The sequence below is a fragment of the Ochotona curzoniae genome, unplaced genomic scaffold (assembly GCF_017591425.1).
Source record: "Ochotona curzoniae isolate NIBS_2020 unplaced genomic scaffold, NIBS_Ocur_1.0 scaffold_3890, whole genome shotgun sequence".
NCBI lineage: Eukaryota > Metazoa > Chordata > Mammalia > Lagomorpha > Ochotonidae > Ochotona > Ochotona curzoniae.
The window spans coordinates 14,160,044-14,177,156 of record NW_024467115.1 but is presented as its reverse complement, the minus strand read 5'-3'; the positions used below and the strand labels follow the sequence as shown (position 1 = coordinate 14,177,156).

Here is a 17,113-nt window from a genome sequence, read left to right as displayed (position 1 = left end):
ACTTAATGTGGTTTTCATATGAATTTTGCTAATAGCTGGGGAGCCTGAGTATATTTCATATGTCTGTTAGCCATTTGAACTTTTTCCTCTGAAAATTGTCTGCTGATGAAGAGGACAAAAGCTCTGAAAACACTGAATGAAGGGTCAGTGCCATGGTGTGGCTAATTTTTCACCTGTAGAGCCAGCATGCCATGTAAGTGCCACTTCAAGTCACAGATGCTCCAAATTCCAACCTGAATCCCTGGGAAAACAGCATAGGATGGCTCAAGTCCTTGGGTCCCTGCACCCATGTGGGAGACAGGGAAAAAGCTCCTAGCTCCTGGCTTCAGACCAGCTCAGAACAGCCATTGTGACAACTTAAGGAGTGAATCAACAGATGGAAGTGCACTCTCTCTCTCTCTCTGCCTCCTTTCTGGAGTTCCACCTTTTAAATAAAGAGGGGAAGAGAGGAGAGAGTAAGGGAAAGGAAAGGAGAGGAAGGAAGAGGAGGAGAGGGAAGAGAGGAAGAATATGCATAGAGTGACAGGAAAGCCAAATTACTCATCACTATGGTTTTCTGTAAGTACCCACTGAAATCAGTTGTTTTTTATAATTTAATTAATTATATATATACACATACATACACTGCAATTGAACAAAATGAGTAATCTTTGAAGTGGTCTATTGAATCCTAATTCATGTTACAAACACTAAGATAATCGTTGTGAGGTGGGCATTGTGCTCCCACTTGGAATGCTCATACCCATGCTAAAGTACCTAGAATCCAGCCCCATCTCTGATTCCAATCCAGCCTCCTGGTGATGTGTCTAGGGAATAGCTGAAGATGGCTCAAGTACCTGGGACCTTTCTACCACGTAGGAGAACCTGGTGGCATGCCTGGTTACCGACTGCTACAGGCATTTGCAGTGCGCACGCTGGATGGAAGATCTCACTCACTGTCACTGCCTTTCAAATCAACACAACTTTTCAGAAAGACAATTCTTGAGTTTGAAAACTGCACTAAACTACTAATTACCAAATAGAAAGTGACATGAAAATTTTAAAGTTCTACCATCTTTTAATATTGTTTTTGAAGAATCACATCTTTGCCATTTTCATCTACTTGAAAGAGAGCAGGAGGAGCAGCAGGAGAGGTCTTCCATCTGCTGGCTCACTCACTGAAGTCCTGCAAGAGCCAGAACGGTGTCACACAGAAGGTGGGAGACAGGAACCACCTGGGGTCTCCCAGGTGAGTGTCAGCAGCCCACCTAGCTGAGTCCCTGAGTCACCAGCTACTGCCTTTCAGGATAGGCTAGCAAAAAGCTGGATCAGAAGCTGAGGAGCGGGACACGACCCGGCACTCTGATAACCAATCTAGGGAACCCGAATTGTGCTTAACCTGCACCTGCCTCAGTTTTAAAACGTGACTAATTGAACTGCAAGGCTAATTAATTCAATCCATTTGCAAAGCTCAAATCCAAGCAAAGGTAGTAAACTGAGGCTCAATAATGTCCTTTGGAAATCTCGAGTTGAAGAGTTCTGAGGAGGAACCTGCCTCAGTTCTTACCTTCCTGCTTTCCATGAACAGCACTGCCGGCTTACAGCCCTTTGCTATTATAACAGCTCTGCTTGAGGTCCTCCCCCACCCGCCCCCACCATTCTCCCCATCCCTTACAGCATTTCATTTACTTCTCAATCACCAGAAGTGAGGACTGCGGTGGCTGGCTTAGCCTCCCAATACCACACAGCCAGGCAGAACCACCACGATTGGTTTCCGGTCACCTGAGTGCATTTAACTCACTGACCCAGGCTCAGAATACAACCTCAGGCCCCACCCATGCAAAGCAGGACCACTGAGACAGAAACAGAGCAACGCTCAGCCCCAGGTTTCCATGGCACAATCTGTACAGTCAGAATACAGCACGGTACACAAGTTAATGCAGATGGGGAAACTGAGGCCTCTGCAAAGTGCCAGATGTGGCCAGTGAGATGCATCCTACCCTGTGGCAGCTCTGGAAGTACAGCCCACCTGCCCAGCACCCCAGTGGCCCTGGCACCAGTAGCAGCCACACCTGCACATCTTCAGTCTTTAAGCCATTGTTTTCACATGAGTGCAATTTTACTGAGCTTGCTTGATTCACAAAATATAAATTGTATACGTTTTACAACATAACATAAACTTGAAACTGAAAAATATTATAAAACCACTTTTTCAGGGTGGAAGTTTGGAGAAGTGGCTCAACAGCTGCCTGGATCATCCACCTTCCATGTCAGCCTCATCGCAGTGGCTGCGCTGCTTCCAGCTGATGTGCAGCCCAGGAGGAGCAGGTGATGGCCAAAGGACCACATACTTGTCAGCACGTGGGAGTGTTCCTGAGTTTCAAGCACCTGAGTTTATATAGTTGTTGAGAAAATGACAATCCGTGTGTCTCCCTGCCTTTCAAATAAACAGAAAATATGCCTAGAGCTCTTATCTTTGCTACTTTCCTTTCCAAAGCCAAGGGACTATAAAAACCAAATTATGAACTTAGTGGTGAAGATAGCTGCTGAACATGGGGCAAAAGAAAAAATATCTCAAAGAATATTTCATGCGAGGTAAGATCTTAGAAAACTGCCCCTCTCAGTATAGATAAGGAGTCCTTAGATTCCTGGTTTCTAGGCATTGCCAAGCTGACTGAAACACCTCATTGGAGATTTCATCATTGAAACACAAGTCATGTTTTTTATAGGACTTTCGCTTATGCTTTCTTGTCTGAACCAATCCTTATGTTCCTCAAACATACTGGAACCTACCTGGTTCCCCTTTTAGTGTTCAATTTCAGCCTCAACCACTCTTCCCCCCTCCTACTCTAACCACCTGCTGCCAGTGGTGAGTGGGTCTGTACCCACCCCACAGATTCCTTAGGGGAGGACAGGAACCCCAGCCCCTGAAATTACCGCAGGAAGCAATGTTCTGGCATGTGCAGTTTTATGGAAATAACTGACCAGAAAACCCCTCAACACATTTTGTGTCCAGTGTCTCATTTTAAGAATGCCCTAAGACTGTTTCCACATTTTGCTAGGTTTGTAAGACTTCTGCATACCCCAGCTGTGGGAAACTACCTAGGTTGCCTTGTACCTAGCTAAGTATCACACTGCTAGGGACAAAGCAGGCAACAGCAGATGGACATTCTGGACCTGGTTAATGCCAAATTTGTATTAACTACACCAGTATACCAGAACGGTGGCTTATTCTTTAGTTTTTTTTTAAAAAAAAAAAAAAAAAAAGGACCACTGTACTCTTAGGCAGATGCGAACAAAATTGGAGTGATTTAGAGGGAAAAAAACCAGAGATTCTGGGTCAGGCCAAGGCACCTGTTCACATGGGATTCCTGGGCTGGGCTAAATGGCACCACCCACCCCTACTACATGTTGAAGCTCAAGCTGGGGGACATGCCTGGCTTACCTAGGGTGGATGTACCATGTGAAGCTTTTCCATGTCATGGCTTTTCCAGGTTGTGAACCAAGAACCTAACTGGTGGCCCCATGGCATGCTGGTGCCACAGGCCAATGCTTGGCCCACCAATGAATAACCTTAAAAATGTTATGAGGTTATTTTCAAGCTGTGAATCCATGTTCACACTTTGCAGTCGTCAAAAAGGGGTTAGCTGGTGCTGATCTGATGTGTACAGTGCTCATGTCCTATATGGACACTGGTCAAGTCCCAGCTGTTCCAATCCAGCTCCCTGCTACTGGCCCGGGAAAAGCAATAAAGATGGTGCATTTTGGGTCCTGGACACTCAGGTGCGATACCTGGACTAACTCCCAGGAATCAGAAAAGGCATTCTCAGTACTGTCATCAAGCCCATCTAGGAAGTGAACTGGTGGATGTGTGCTCCCTTCTTCCTCAACTCTAGCTTAGAAAATCCACCCCACCTCACCCCCATGGACTTAATCCCCATTTAACTGGATTATTTCTTACAAAGCTGAAAGGGATGCACACTGGAGCCTCTGAAGAGGGTGGTAACAGTCAGGTGTAAAGTGGGCAAGACAGTTTTCAGTTCCTGTGTCCAAAGGGGAGGGAGCTGCTCCCTGCATGCCTGGAGCTTCTGTGCCCTAGTCTGGGTGACCCAACAAACCACCTTGTCCCCCACTCTCTGCATGTCAGCCTCTGCAAAGGCCTAAACCCACATAGCTCATACCCACCTACCGATGTTGATTTTGTTCAGCCCAACCTGCTCCCTGACCAGACTCACATGCATTCTAGTTTCCCTACCTTGTCCAGTCTGGCCTGCCCCTCAGCCCAGCAGAGGAATATCGAGTTCCCCTAGGGGCCTGCTACCAACCTGCTATGACTCAGATGGTGGTGGTGCTGTCTAGTCCAGCCCTGCCTGGATTGGCCCAACCCCTCTCACACCAATTGAAGTGACCCAGCCGGAGACCCCTGGAGGTCCCCTGCCCAGGAGACAGCTGCTAATCAGCAGACAATAAGGCCAGCAGAAGCATTGTAGCCCGAGATGGCCCACGCCCAGCCCTCATGTGATCTGGCAGGTGCATGGTCCAACTAGTCTAGCCAGCACTCCATCCTCAGTGACTGTGCTGGGAATTGACCATGCCTGCTCCCATTAACTGTCCAAGTTACCTGTACATGGGAAAACCAGGGTCCCAAACGCCTAAGGTTTGGCCTACTGCGGAAATGAAGCAATACTGCCTCAAATTAAAAAAAAAATTAGCCAAAAAAAAATCATGGACTTCAAAAAGGAAGTCATCTAAAGATCAATGACCATGCAAAATGCGAAACCTGCAACTTGGTACTGTAGTCAGCACTATGGCATATCAGGCCAAGCATTAACTTATGGCACCAGCAGCAGTGTGGCAGTTCATGGCTCAACTGTTAGTCACAACCAGCTCCCAGTTTATGGCAAATAGACCCAGGCCCATGGTGCAGATAAAAGAACAAAAAACCTCCAAGGTTCAATTAGCTCAGTGCCAGACATTGCTACTTGGCTACTGAACTACCTCCATACAAACCAACTTCCATTACCACCCCCTTCCCTAAACCCAATCAAGATAAATTCACCTACTCTGATAAACATCCCAAGCTACCCACCCTGGCTGCCCATTTCAATGACCATCAAGGCACAAAGAAAACTGAAGCTGCCACACTGCATGCCTGCAGTACATTTACAGTTCTGTACCAGCAATATTCACTTCATAAAAACACCAGACAGGAGCAACTATGAGCCAAACGTTTATTTATTCATTTCTTGCATTTGAAGTATTCTTCAATGACATCTTTGGCTTGAGATTCTTTGCCATAGTCCTTGAAAAGAAAGAACAACTTCTTAACTTCCACACACCATACTACTAAGATTCTGTTTCGCAGTCTTGATTACGTGTAACCATTTTCAGGGACCTTAATGACACTAATGTCATTAAGGCTCGTAACATGGCGTTACTATTGCCAGCTTCTTCTAGGATTTCTGCACAAACACATTCAGGTCTGCAGACTCAAGGGCTGGCTTCCGAGTTACTTCGGACAGGATTTCACAGACCTCCATCTCAACACGATTACATTATAGGCTAATTCGCAGAACCTCTACCAACCATAAACACCAACTCACCTTAACGACTACGCAACTGCAGCCAACCACTTTACGGGGTTTCCCCTCTCGGTCAATTTTACAGAGGCCTACCCATTCCCCAAGTTTCTTGTTGTCATCAACCTATAGAAAAGAAAATCACTATTAGCAGACATCAGCACTAGCAACAACAAACTAAACGCAAGGGGCCACTGTGGTCAGAACAGGCAGTTTCCTCAAGGCAGCTCAGTAGAGGGAGCCAGTTGTCATCACGCACAGCATCTATTAGCACTTGCACAGCCTCCATCAGGCCCCTGTAACATTGGCACCTGCACAAAGAGGCACTTTAAGACAATCCAGTTGGGCAACTCACCTTAATGAGGTTGATCTGGTGTTCGGCACACAGGGCCTCTACCAACTTGACATACATGGGCTCATCACAGTTAGATGCTAGCACACAGAGGTGGGCTTGGCGCCTGCAGAAGGAAAAGCAGCACAAACTTAGGTCTACCAGACACCAGAACAGATCCCTGACCCAACGTAAATGCACATGAAACTGCTTGTACTCGAAACACATTGAGCACAGAGATAGAAACAGTCTTCAGTAATTCTTGCCCCTTAAATACCATCTTTGCACGCAGGTCCAGAAGCAGGACAGTGTTGGTACTGTCCGCTCTGGGCTCAAATGGTCAGCACATATCAAGCAAGCACACCTTTTGCTGCATGGCGTCTTACGTGCATTATCTGTTAACTTTTTACACAGGTTGTGACCAACCCTCAGGCTCCTGACCATCCAAACTCCGCGAATTCCACGTTAGTACTGACATTCCCGAGAGCAGGGAGAACACAGCGGGGCCAGCTCGGCACCACACCCCCCGGCGCCAGGCTCGCCCGCGCTCCCCACCTGGCCTGCGGGTTCGTCAGACTGCAGGGTGTCACTCATGCAGGAGTGAAGGGGTATCCGACACTTCCAGTCATCATCCCAACCCGGCAGGCCCGCGTGCTCGCCCCCGCTCCACACCCCCGGGGCTCGGCTCCGAGCGCGGATACCTTTTCCCACGTCCGTCTCCTGCAGGACGGCTGCCATTCAGCGCTCCGGCGCCAAGCCCAGGAGCTTGCACGCCTGCTTGCCTCGGCTGCGCTTTGGCTCCGGCGGCCACACCCCACAGTCCCGAGACGGACACACGTACTTGTCTAAGGCTTTGGCGGCTTCACGGATGCCACGCGCGAGGCCGTCGTGGATGAGGGCGGTCTTGAGCACCTCTTGCAGAGCAGTGTTCACGTCCATTACACCTCCAGCAGCGATGCTGCCAAGAAACAACACAGGCCGCATCACTTTACCGCGCCGCCCCAGCCAAGGGCACAGGGGCAGCCCGCGCCCACGCGGCCTCGCCCGCCTGCACTCACCCTTCCTCGGCCATGGCGGTGGGTTACGAGTGAAGCCGAATCTTGAACGCACTGCAAGAACACACGGACACGGTTAGTGGCCCAGCAAGCTCGACGGGCCCCGCCAGCCAGCCCGGCCACGCCGCCCAGCGCACTTACCCCAGGCCTCGCCTCCGCGCTGCTCGGCGGCGGCGGCAGGAAAGAGGCCGACAGGCCCGCGGGCCGCTATTTAAGCCGCTCCTGGGACTCTCTGTGCGCACGCGCACTCCCGCCCACCACATGGGCGGCTCTCACAGTGCCGGGCCGCGCGTGCTGCTGGTTCCGAGTCCCGACCGTCCTCCACGCGCGGCAGGCACTGCGCGGGGCAGCCCCGTCCTCAGGGGGCGTGGCCTGCGGAGGCCCCACCGTGCGCGCTTGGGGACGGACATTTGCGTCCTCCAGGATGGGGAGGCGCGCTTTCCTACGTCACGTTGTCGCCGATGCTTGCATGTGCTCTGAGGTTCTATGAACGCTTCGTTGTGTGCGTGGTCCTCCTGCATTCTTTTGCTTTTATGAGATTAGCAGCACATTCTCCCTGTTGATGGGCGCTTCCCAGATCGGACTGCGGCACCCTGTGAACCCTGTAACCTCCGGTCAGTTCCGCTATTTAAGTGCGTCTCTTCCTGTAGCGTCAGCATTCCCTAAGGTCGCTAGTTCGTGTCCCGGCTGCTCCACTTCCCATCCAGCTCCCTGCTTATGGGCTGGAAAAGCAGTCGAGGACAGCCCAAAGCCTTAGGACCCTGCACCCGCGTGGGAAACCTGGAAGAGGCCCCTGGCCTCGGATCGGCCCCTTGGAACAGTAAATCGGCGCACGGAAAGTTTTTCTCTTCTCTGTGGAGATCTGCCTTTCTAATAAAAACGAATGCTCTTTAAAAAAAAATGGAGTAGGGAGAAAGATAAAATCATGGGTAGCGGGAGCTAAGTTTCATTTAATATACTTATTTAAAAATTAGGTGTTTGGAAGGCAGATGGGGAGGAAGATTCTCCCAAAAGGAATTAGTTAAACATAAATGCAGTGTGAGAGGCGTGTTTCGCTTTGGACACATCACTGTGCCTTGAACTTTCAGTGTGGTCGTAAATAGGGGTTCCGTGGGTGACTGTCAGACATTGCATTGCAGAACAGAAATATTCCTTGTTCCCTCCATCCAGGGCTGGAACCCCAAAGCTCTCCGCTCCTGGAACACAGTGGTCGAGGGGTAGACTGTCCTACTGCCCAGAGCCCCTGTTTGCAGTCATGCCTTGTTTTCTCCGTTTTGACATAATCCCAGCAATCAGCGATGACTGACTGTTCTGTGGCTGTGGTGAACAGGTGCTGTCAGACTTGTGGGCTCTGTGACCGAAACATGAATGAGGAATGCCAAGGCGAGCTCCTCGGTACATATTCCTAATGGGGTTTTGGCAAAAGCATCTCTTCAGAAGCACTATTTCATGTTTAAGGTGTTCAGCCTGCTTCTCTCATGCGAGCGTTTAGTCAGCTTTTATTTAAAGCAGGAACGGAGGACAGTAGGTATTATTGCCTCTGGAATTGTGTGATGGGATTAGGATTTGTCCCAAGGATTAGAATGCTTAAGGCTCTTAGGGAGGCACAGAGTCACAAGGCCTGGGAGTGAGGTAGCTGGACCTTAGGTCCCATTAGAACTAAGAGGCTCCAGACAGGTGCCCGAGAGCGGGAGAGGAGAGGGTATTCTGAAGTGACCCAAGAACGAAGGGCAGCGAATTGATGCCTTCTTCATTCTCCTGGGAGTTACCTTAAAATACTTGTATATCTGAGGAGAAAATCTGGCAAATAGTGTTTCAGCCCCTTTCTCATCTAAACTTAATGTGCTCAATACATCAGAATTCTTCCCTCCAAAAGGAAAAAAAAAACCAAAAACTAAGGCTTTTCTGACAACTTGGGAAGCACAAATAGGAAAGTGTTATAATGGCCAAATAATGTATTTGGGACAAAATGACTGAGTGTCTTTTATATTAGAGCGTTAGTGCTGTTGTTCCCAGCATTGCCGACCTGGCGGCTTGTAATCTCTGGTCACACGCGCAAATAATAAGTTGGATTTCTGGGGGCTGATGCAATGACTTCGTTGACTAATCCTCTGCCTACAGGCACTAACATCCCATACGGGCACTGGTTAATGTCTCGGCTGCTCCACTTCCCATCCAGCTCCCTGCTTGTAGCCTGGGAAAGCAGTGGAGGATGGCCCAAGTCCTTGGGCTAGCTCAGCTCTTGCTGTTGTGGCCATTTGGGGAGTGAATCACTGGATAGAACCGCTCTATATTATCTCCTCTTTTAGTAAATCATCTTTTTCAATAAATAAATCATCAAAAAAGATGAGCTAACAAATCATTATTTGCTAGGGCAATCACATAAAGTACCACAAATGGAATCCCTTACATAACAAATTTAGATAGCATAAATGTGTCATCTTGTAGTTCAGCAGACAGGCGCTCCGATGTGGGACACAGGTATCTTAAAGTGGCAGCTTAGTACCAACCTAAGAACACCACTTCTTGGGCTGCTGCTGTGACACAGTAAGTCAAGCTGCTTTCTGCAATGTGGCATCTCAACTACTCCACATCCAATCCAGCTCCCTGCTATTATGCTGGGGAAAACAGTGGGAAATGCCCCAAATATTTGAGCCCCTGTAGCCCCCATGAGAGACCCAGGTAGCATTCCAGGCTGGTGGTTTAGGTCTGGTTAAGCCTTAGCCATTGCAGTCATTTGAGAAGTCAATCAGCAGATGAAAGGTCTCTGTCTTTCTGTGTCTATCTCTGTCTCTCCAATACATGAATCTTAAAGGGAGGTGGGAGACGAACCATTTGAATTTGAGGTTTTAAAAGTCCCAGCCTCTGGCAGTGCAGTTGTAAAGCCCTCATTTGGCCACTCTACCAGTCAGCTCCCCCAGCTCATGTACCTGGGGCTCAGAGGTAATGCATGTGCTCAGGGTTATGTACTGCGTCTCTGCCACCTGCGTGACAGACCCATGGGATTGCCCTCACCCAGGCCAGACCTGAGTGGTGCAGGCATCTGGGCAATGAACCAGTGGGTGGACAATCTCTTTCTCGTCATTCTGCCTTTCATATCAGTAAAAATAAACTAATATTTTAAAAGTCTCAATCTTTGAAGTTAGAAATTACCATAAAGGTGGAGATGAAGGCTAAGAATAGGAGGAAAAACTACAAAGTATTATTGTATTCAAACTCAGAAACATGCAAATCCAACCATTTATTTTAGCATGTAATTTTAAACATTGAAGAAAAATTAGCCATGGCTGAAGAAAGGTTTAGATAGGAATCAGTTATATCTATGGAAAAATCAACCGAGAGAACTTGTAAGAGGGAAAATAATAAAGACAATATGGGGCCCAGCACAGTGGCCTAGCGACTAAAGTCCTCACCTTGAACACACCAGAATCCCATATGGGTGCCGGCTCTAATCCCGGCACACTGCTTCGCTTCCAGCTCCCTGCTTGAAGCCTGGGAAACAGTTGAGGATGGCCTGTAGCCTTGGGACCCTGCACCCACATGGGGAACCCGGATGAAGCTCCAGGCTCCTGGCTTTGGGTTGGCTCAGCTGTGGCCATTGTGGCCACTTGGGGAATAAAACAACAGATGGAAGATTTTTCTCTCTGTCTCTCCTCCTTTCTGCATATCTGCCTTTCCAATAAAAATAAATGAATCTTTTTAAGAAAAGACAATATGGAAGTAGATGAATGATGAGTGTAGCCGACTAATAAACATTATTGGTAGAACTGTAGCTTATAAAGTAATAGGTGAAGCCTTTAATTGAAAAACACATCAATGGGGAGAGGGAAAAGATGTGAAAGAGATTGATTGTAAAGTCTGTTCTGAAAGTTATGATAATAGCTCATATACCATGGGGGTGTTGTATAACTCGCATCTAAGCTTTTCTGAGTCATACTAAGGAAAGTTTCCTCATCTACCTACTTGCCCTTGTACAGATGCTCCCTAGGGGAGTTCAGGTGCTGTTACTCATCTCAAGGCACTAAACACACTATGAAAGATAAGAGATAATGCTTAACTTCTCTTTTTTTAAAGATTTATTTACTTTTTATTGCAAATTCAGATATACAGAGAAGAGGAGAGACAGAGAGGAAGATCTTCTGTCTGATGATTCACTCTCTAAGTTACCACAACAGCTGGTTCTCTGCCAATCCAAAGCCAGGAGCCAGGAACTTCCTCTAGGTCTCCACGCAGGTGCAGGGTCCCAAGGCTTTGGGCCAACCTAGACTGCTTTCCCAGGCCACAAGCAGGGAGCTGGATGGGAAATAGAACTGCTGGGATTAGAACTGGCGCCCATATGGGATACCAGCGCATTCAAGGCAAGTACTTTAGCCTCTAGGACACCATACCAGGTCTAATATTTAATGTTTCTAAGTGAACAAGTTATATACCAGTAACACAGCATTTTAGAGATGAAACAAAAAAATACTGGCCAATACAACAAACCCTAAATTAAAATCAACTTTTTTCGCTTTTTAGTATTTTATTTATTTATTTTTAATGATTTATTAATTTTTGTTGGAAAGGCAGATATACAGAGAAAAGGAGAGACAGAGGGCGATCTTTCATCCAATGATTCACTCCTCGAGTGGCTACAGTGATCAGAGCTGAGCCGATCTAAAGCCAGGAGCCAGGAGCCTCTTCCAGGTCTCTCATGTGAGTACAGGGTCCCAAAGCTTTGAGCCATCCTCTACTGCTGTCCCAGGCCACAGGCAGGGAGCTGGATGGAAAAAGGGGCAGCTGGAATTAGAACTGGTGCCCATATGGGATCCCAGTGCTTTCAAGGCGAGGATAGCAGGTAGACCACCAAGCCGGTCCCTATTTTATTTTTTTAAATTATTCTTTCTATTTATTTTTAAGATTTATTTATTTATTGGAAAGTCAGATATACAGAGAGGAGGAGAGAGAGAGAGAGAGAGGAAGATCGTCCATCCAATGATTCACTCCCCAAATGAGCATAACGGCCAGTACTATGCCGATCCGAAGCCAGGAGCTAGGAACTTCTGGGTATCCCACATAGGTGCAGGGTCCCAAAGCTTTGGGCCATCCTCGACTGCTTTCCCGGGCCACAAGCAGGGAAAGGGATGGGAAGTGGAGCTGCCGGGATTAGAACCGTTGCCCAAGTGGGATCATGGTACCTTCCAGGTGAGGACTTTAGCCGCTAGGCCTCGCTGCTGGGCCCATTTCTATTTATTTTTGTTGTTACTTGATTAGGGTGATAAGGATCAAGGGCTACAGGAAGGTGGGTAAGATCAGCATTTCTGCATTCTCTTTTTTTCCTTCCTGTATCTGGAGGAGGTGGGGAGACAAGAAGAGAAGCCACACCCAGCCTCCCAAATGCCTCTGCACCGAGATGGATGACAGCCACACAACTCCAGGGATCCCAATGTGCTCTGAGATTTCTGCTCATGAGCTTTCAGTGGTTCAACAATTCTAAATTACTGCCAGTCTCGCCACTCCAAGTACGATCAAATTGCTCCAGAATCCACTGATAAACATCATCCACCTTAGCGTCTCCATTTGCCTAGATATTCACTGCCAACACTTGGCTGGGGTAGTTGATTGATTTGTTCTGTCCTCGGTCATGGTACCAGGTGTCCTCTGAGGCTCCAATGTACTTCCATATCCTCCATTGGATCTGGATATGCTATCTGCTGCTTCATCTGATCCTCTGAGGAGGCTCAGCTCTGATACATGCGCTCCATGGTCAGACCATGGAACCTGCACTTCTCTTCATGGACGGGGTTCTGAGCACAGCAATTCAGGTTGGGGGAATCCCCAAAGAAACTTCATCTGAGGTGATTCCAGACCTGATTCTTGTGTGTACTTGCCAGTTTAGTGTAAGGCATAGGGCATCACCCCAATCAGCTTATGTACATGCTGGTGGTTACAATTGCTGCGTCAGTTCTACCTCCTGCCCTGTCTTCTACACAAACCAATGGGTGTTGCAGTCTAGGCCGATTCTGCCCACCTCACACTGGGCCCTCATGCAAACCAGTGGGAGCTACAGCACTGGTTCCCGTGCTTGCCAGTATGTACAGCAGACTTGTCTAGTTTGTCCCACATCCCATTCAGATCTCATACAAGTCAATGGGCATTGAAACCTACTTCAACCCAACCAGCCCCACTATCCAGCCTACACACATACCAGTGGATACCACTCTGTCTATCCACACCTGCCCCAGTCCTGGTTCTCATGCTTACCAGATGGAGTGGCAACCCAAGAGGGAGGTGCCCACTGTTACCTTAATGGGTCTACTCCATTTCCCAGGTCCTGCAGTCTCCAGGAAGTTGTGCAGTTTAACTTTACCGAATTAGCCCTCAGTGCCAGCATCTGCCAGCTGATGCTGCAGCAAAATCAGCCAACCCTCACCCACTCAGGCTCATGCATGCACCAGTAGGAACTATCAGCTAAGCCTGGCTTTCTCCTTATCCAGCCCACATGAGACCAACCAGTGTTGTAGCCTTTCCCTGCCTGATCTACCCCCATTACCACAGCTTACAGTCTCTGATGGGAGTGTTGGACCAACATGGGAGCCCCACATAGCCCCACTGTCCGTTTCACTCCCATGCCCTCCCAGGGTCTTACCTGTGCTGGTTGAGTGCTGTGGCCCAGTCTGTCATGGACCACCTCACCTCGGCATTTGCCAGTGGGTGGTGTAGCCTGACCAGGCCCAGCCCATTCCCAATTCCAGCTCACTCTGGTGGGGCTACTGCTTAGTTCAGCCCAGAAGGTACTCAGGTTCGGTGCTCATGTGAACTGGTATGTGTTGCAACCGAACCCAGCCCAACCCACACTCCATTCTGGTGCTCAGATTCATGAGCGGGTGATGTGAACTGGCCCTGCCTGGTTCGCCCCTGACCTTCGCCAAATGTATGCCACTGAGTACTGTTCTCTGGCCTGGTCTGGGCTGCTCTCTATCCGGGTTCTTGTGCGTACCTGCAGGGACTGTGTCCTGACAGAGGAGTTTCCCAAGCTCCTCCATCAGAACCTCTCCCACTGCCAGATCTCACACATACTGGCCAGTCCATGAGCCAGCCCTACTTAGCCCACCTCCTGTCCTGGCAATAACATTTGTCTTTCTTCACTGGCCTTCAACCCATTCTGGTTTTTATTGTTGGGTGTTGGTGTTATAGCCCAGCCAAGCCTGGTCCACACCCATACACAGCTCACACATGGCTCATCAGGGACAAAGACCTAGCCTAGCCTGTCCTACACCTACCCTGGTTCTCATAAGTACTGGTGGGTGCTGGAGTCTAGCCCAGTCTGGCGTATGCCAGACACAGTTCACACTTGTGCTGAGGGACATTGCAACCTTATCCAGACCAGAATGCAGCTCCCACTCCAGCCTCTGCACTCACCAGTGGGAACCACAACCCAGTCAGGGTGTCCTCATAGCACCCCAACCAGGCCTGTCCCAGCCATAGGTCTTGTACATTTCAGTGGTTGCTCTGACCCAATTTGGCATAGCCCCTCCCCTGTCATAGGCATTGATCTTAGCCTGTTATAGCAGTTGCTATAGCCTGGCCTGATCCAGCCTGCCCCCGGTCCTAACTCTCACTTGCAGGTGCTGGAACCTGGTCCTTCTCAGTCTGCTGCCATCCCTGGCTCATGCAATCTGGTGGGTGTGGCAGCCTACCCTGGCATGACCTGTGCTCCAGCCTTGCTTCTTCACATGCCAGTGAGCTCAGGTTTGCTTGGCCCTGCCCTGTCTGCCCCCTTCCAAAACCAACCTGCACATTAGCCAACAGTTGGAGCTACTTTACTCTGCCTGACTCCCAGACCTGGACCATATGCTCACCAGTGGGAGCTGTGACCCCATAGGGGAGTTTTCCACACTCCCCCACTCTACTTACTCCCAGACCCAGATCCCATACATGCCAGTGTGTATTAGGTCCTTGCCTGACATGGCCTACCACTCCATCTGGGCCTTGTATGAGCTGGTGAATGTTGCATCCCAACCCACCCCCACACCCTGATTTTGGGTGCACATGAAGGTTCTGAAGCTTGGATCTGCCCAGACTATTCTTGGTTACTGTACCCATAAGTGACGGCAGGTTCCATGGTCACACCTAGCTCAGCCCATTCCCACCTCAATTTTTGAGCTAACCAGTGGGACTTGTATTTCCACAGGATTGGGCCTACATATCTCCCACAGAATCTACCCCTGAGAAAAATTAAAAGTATATATAATTTAATTAAATAGAATCAGTAAAACAAACGAACAAAAAGAATCTACCCCCAGACCTAGTTCTCCAGTTTGCTGGTTAGTGTCATAGCCCTGCCTAATACAACCCTGTTTCAACATTTCAGTCTGGTCCTGGGATCTAGCCCTCTAGACAGGTCCCCAGCTCTAGCTTCCATGTGGATTGGCGTGTGGTGGTCAGCAATGTTCCATGTTAACAAGCCCTACTCAGGACACCATTGTGGGCTGGTGTATCAGTCAGACCCATACAGACCTTCTGGTTTCGCCTTTCCAAACCACCAGGACTCAGTCCCCTCACTTACCTGCAAGTATAGTGGCCCTGTTGTTGGGAGTCCCTCAAGATTCATTCCTTACCTACACGAACAACAGCCTTACCCATGGATGTCCCGATGCGGTAATTCCACACCTCCAAGACCACAGAGCTTGTTGCCAGGTGGTCAGTGGGTGGAACCTGCATCTTGGCCTTGTATGGGCTAGTGAATGTTGGTGCTCTGGCTGCCTACAAGTCCAATATGGCGGCAGTGGGATGAGCCAGGAACTGACCCGAGCTCTTGAAAGATTCCTTCACATGTATTTACCAAGAAGGGAGGAAACTCTCGGGCTCTGGCAAGCCCAGGACTTGCTCACTGCTTGGCAGCAGTGGCTGTGGCTAGGGCCCCAAGTATTGAGTCTGACCTAGCTCAGGTACCCCCAGCAGCTGCCATGCTTCTAGGAGCTCCCTCCAGCCAAATCCTGAGGTCCCAAACCAATTTTCTTAACCTTGGGGTATAATATCAGGCTGTGCATGTGGGACTCCACAGTGATGCCTCTCAGTGCTAGCTGTGTAAACATTTTTTAAATGGGTTCTGATATTCTAAAATGTGCTTGATAACTTCTTTTTACAAACTCATTCAGGTGAAGCTAATACCATTCATTTCCTTAGAAGGAATGATATTTTCAAAATTCTAGAGTGGTAGGTCTCCTAACTCAATTAATGTAAGGGGCCGACTGGTGATGGAAGGATTGATAGAGGCTCTCTGGCTCTATAGTTTTGGTTAAAATATTCCCAGTTTCTATACCTCCAGTACCGCTTCAGCTGTGAAATTCAGTAGGGAATTGAAAGAATGTCCTTAAGTATATTTTTGTTCTGGGTCTTTGGTGCTATGATTTGGAAACAATTTTAACTGATAGTTGCACATCTGTTTTGTCTGCCTTATTATATTTTTTAATTTCACTTGACTTTAGTGAGACAAGTGCGCTGAGCTATAATTGATAACTGCTCCCCTCCTGTGTCTTACAGGTGATCTCTTTATTTGTAAATGACAGTTGATATTTTGTAAATTTCAGGGGAAGTAAGCATGTTCACTGTAGAAATGTATTTTCTACATTACATGCTGTGTGAATTCTTTGTGTGTGTGTGTGTAGCAGAAGAACCCATGACCAACATAAACAAGAAAAACGAATTCATTACAAATGTGTTGGATGGCTCAGAGAATACAAGGGTTGGTGAAGCAATCTGTAGGATGGTAGGAATAGGTTAATTGCAAGATTCCTGACTATAGGAACTCAGCAAAAACATTTTAATGCAATGCCATTTAAACTCACTGCCCTCACTAAGGCTAACACAGATGATTAGTTTAATGAAATACATCCAATGTTCATTGCTAAGCAGTTCTTCATTCTCTTGCAGATAACGAAGGTACCACCAAAGATGGTTTAAAAAAATGCTTGCAATGTTCAATGTTTACACTGGAGAGTGCCCACAAGTAGACATTGCGGTGGGGAAAAGTAGGGAACCAACACTAGAAAGAAGGGTTGGCACTGGATATTTTCTCTTTTTTTTTTTCTATTTTTAATGAATTCTAATATCACAGCAGCAACAAGTCAACATCACGTGGAGAAGTTAACAGAATTCCTCTGTTCTGCTGTCTTGAAAACCAGAAG

General features: G+C 48.2%; 1 protein-coding gene and 3 non-coding genes across 4 annotated transcripts; all 4 read right to left on the bottom strand.

Moving 5' to 3' along the window:
• Nucleotides 1-5,196: 5,196 nt before the first annotated feature.
• Nucleotides 5,197-7,143, bottom strand: LOC121146122 (40S ribosomal protein S12). The gene is made up of 6 exons (XM_040965429.1): nt 7,086-7,143; nt 6,948-6,998; nt 6,731-6,847; nt 5,914-6,016; nt 5,583-5,684; nt 5,197-5,281 (listed from the first exon to the last, which is right to left on the bottom strand). The coding sequence occupies exons 2-6, from the start codon at nt 6,959-6,961 to the stop codon at nt 5,219-5,221; spliced, it is 399 nt and encodes a 132-aa protein (XP_040821363.1). The 5' UTR covers nt 6,962-6,998; nt 7,086-7,143; the 3' UTR covers nt 5,197-5,218.
• Nucleotides 5,353-5,483, bottom strand: LOC121146334. The gene has a single exon (XR_005882200.1). It is a non-coding gene; the product is annotated as a small nucleolar RNA SNORA33 (small nucleolar RNA).
• Nucleotides 5,752-5,820, bottom strand: LOC121146337. Its single transcript, XR_005882202.1, has one exon. It is a non-coding gene; the product is annotated as a small nucleolar RNA SNORD100 (small nucleolar RNA).
• Nucleotides 6,456-6,527, bottom strand: LOC121146330. The gene has a single exon (XR_005882196.1). It is a non-coding gene; the product is annotated as a small nucleolar RNA SNORD101 (small nucleolar RNA).
• Nucleotides 7,144-17,113: the final 9,970 nt, after the last annotated feature.

Coding starts and splice junctions, on each gene's coding strand:
- LOC121146122 (XM_040965429.1), bottom strand. Junction 6,017..6,730: donor GCCGCCAAAGCCTTAGACAA/GTACGTGTGTCC, acceptor TTCCTTCTGCAG/GCGCCAAGCCCACCTCTGTG. Junction 5,685..5,913: donor ACCAGATCAACCTCATTAAG/GTGAGTTGCCCA, acceptor TCTTTTCTATAG/GTTGATGACAACAAGAAACT.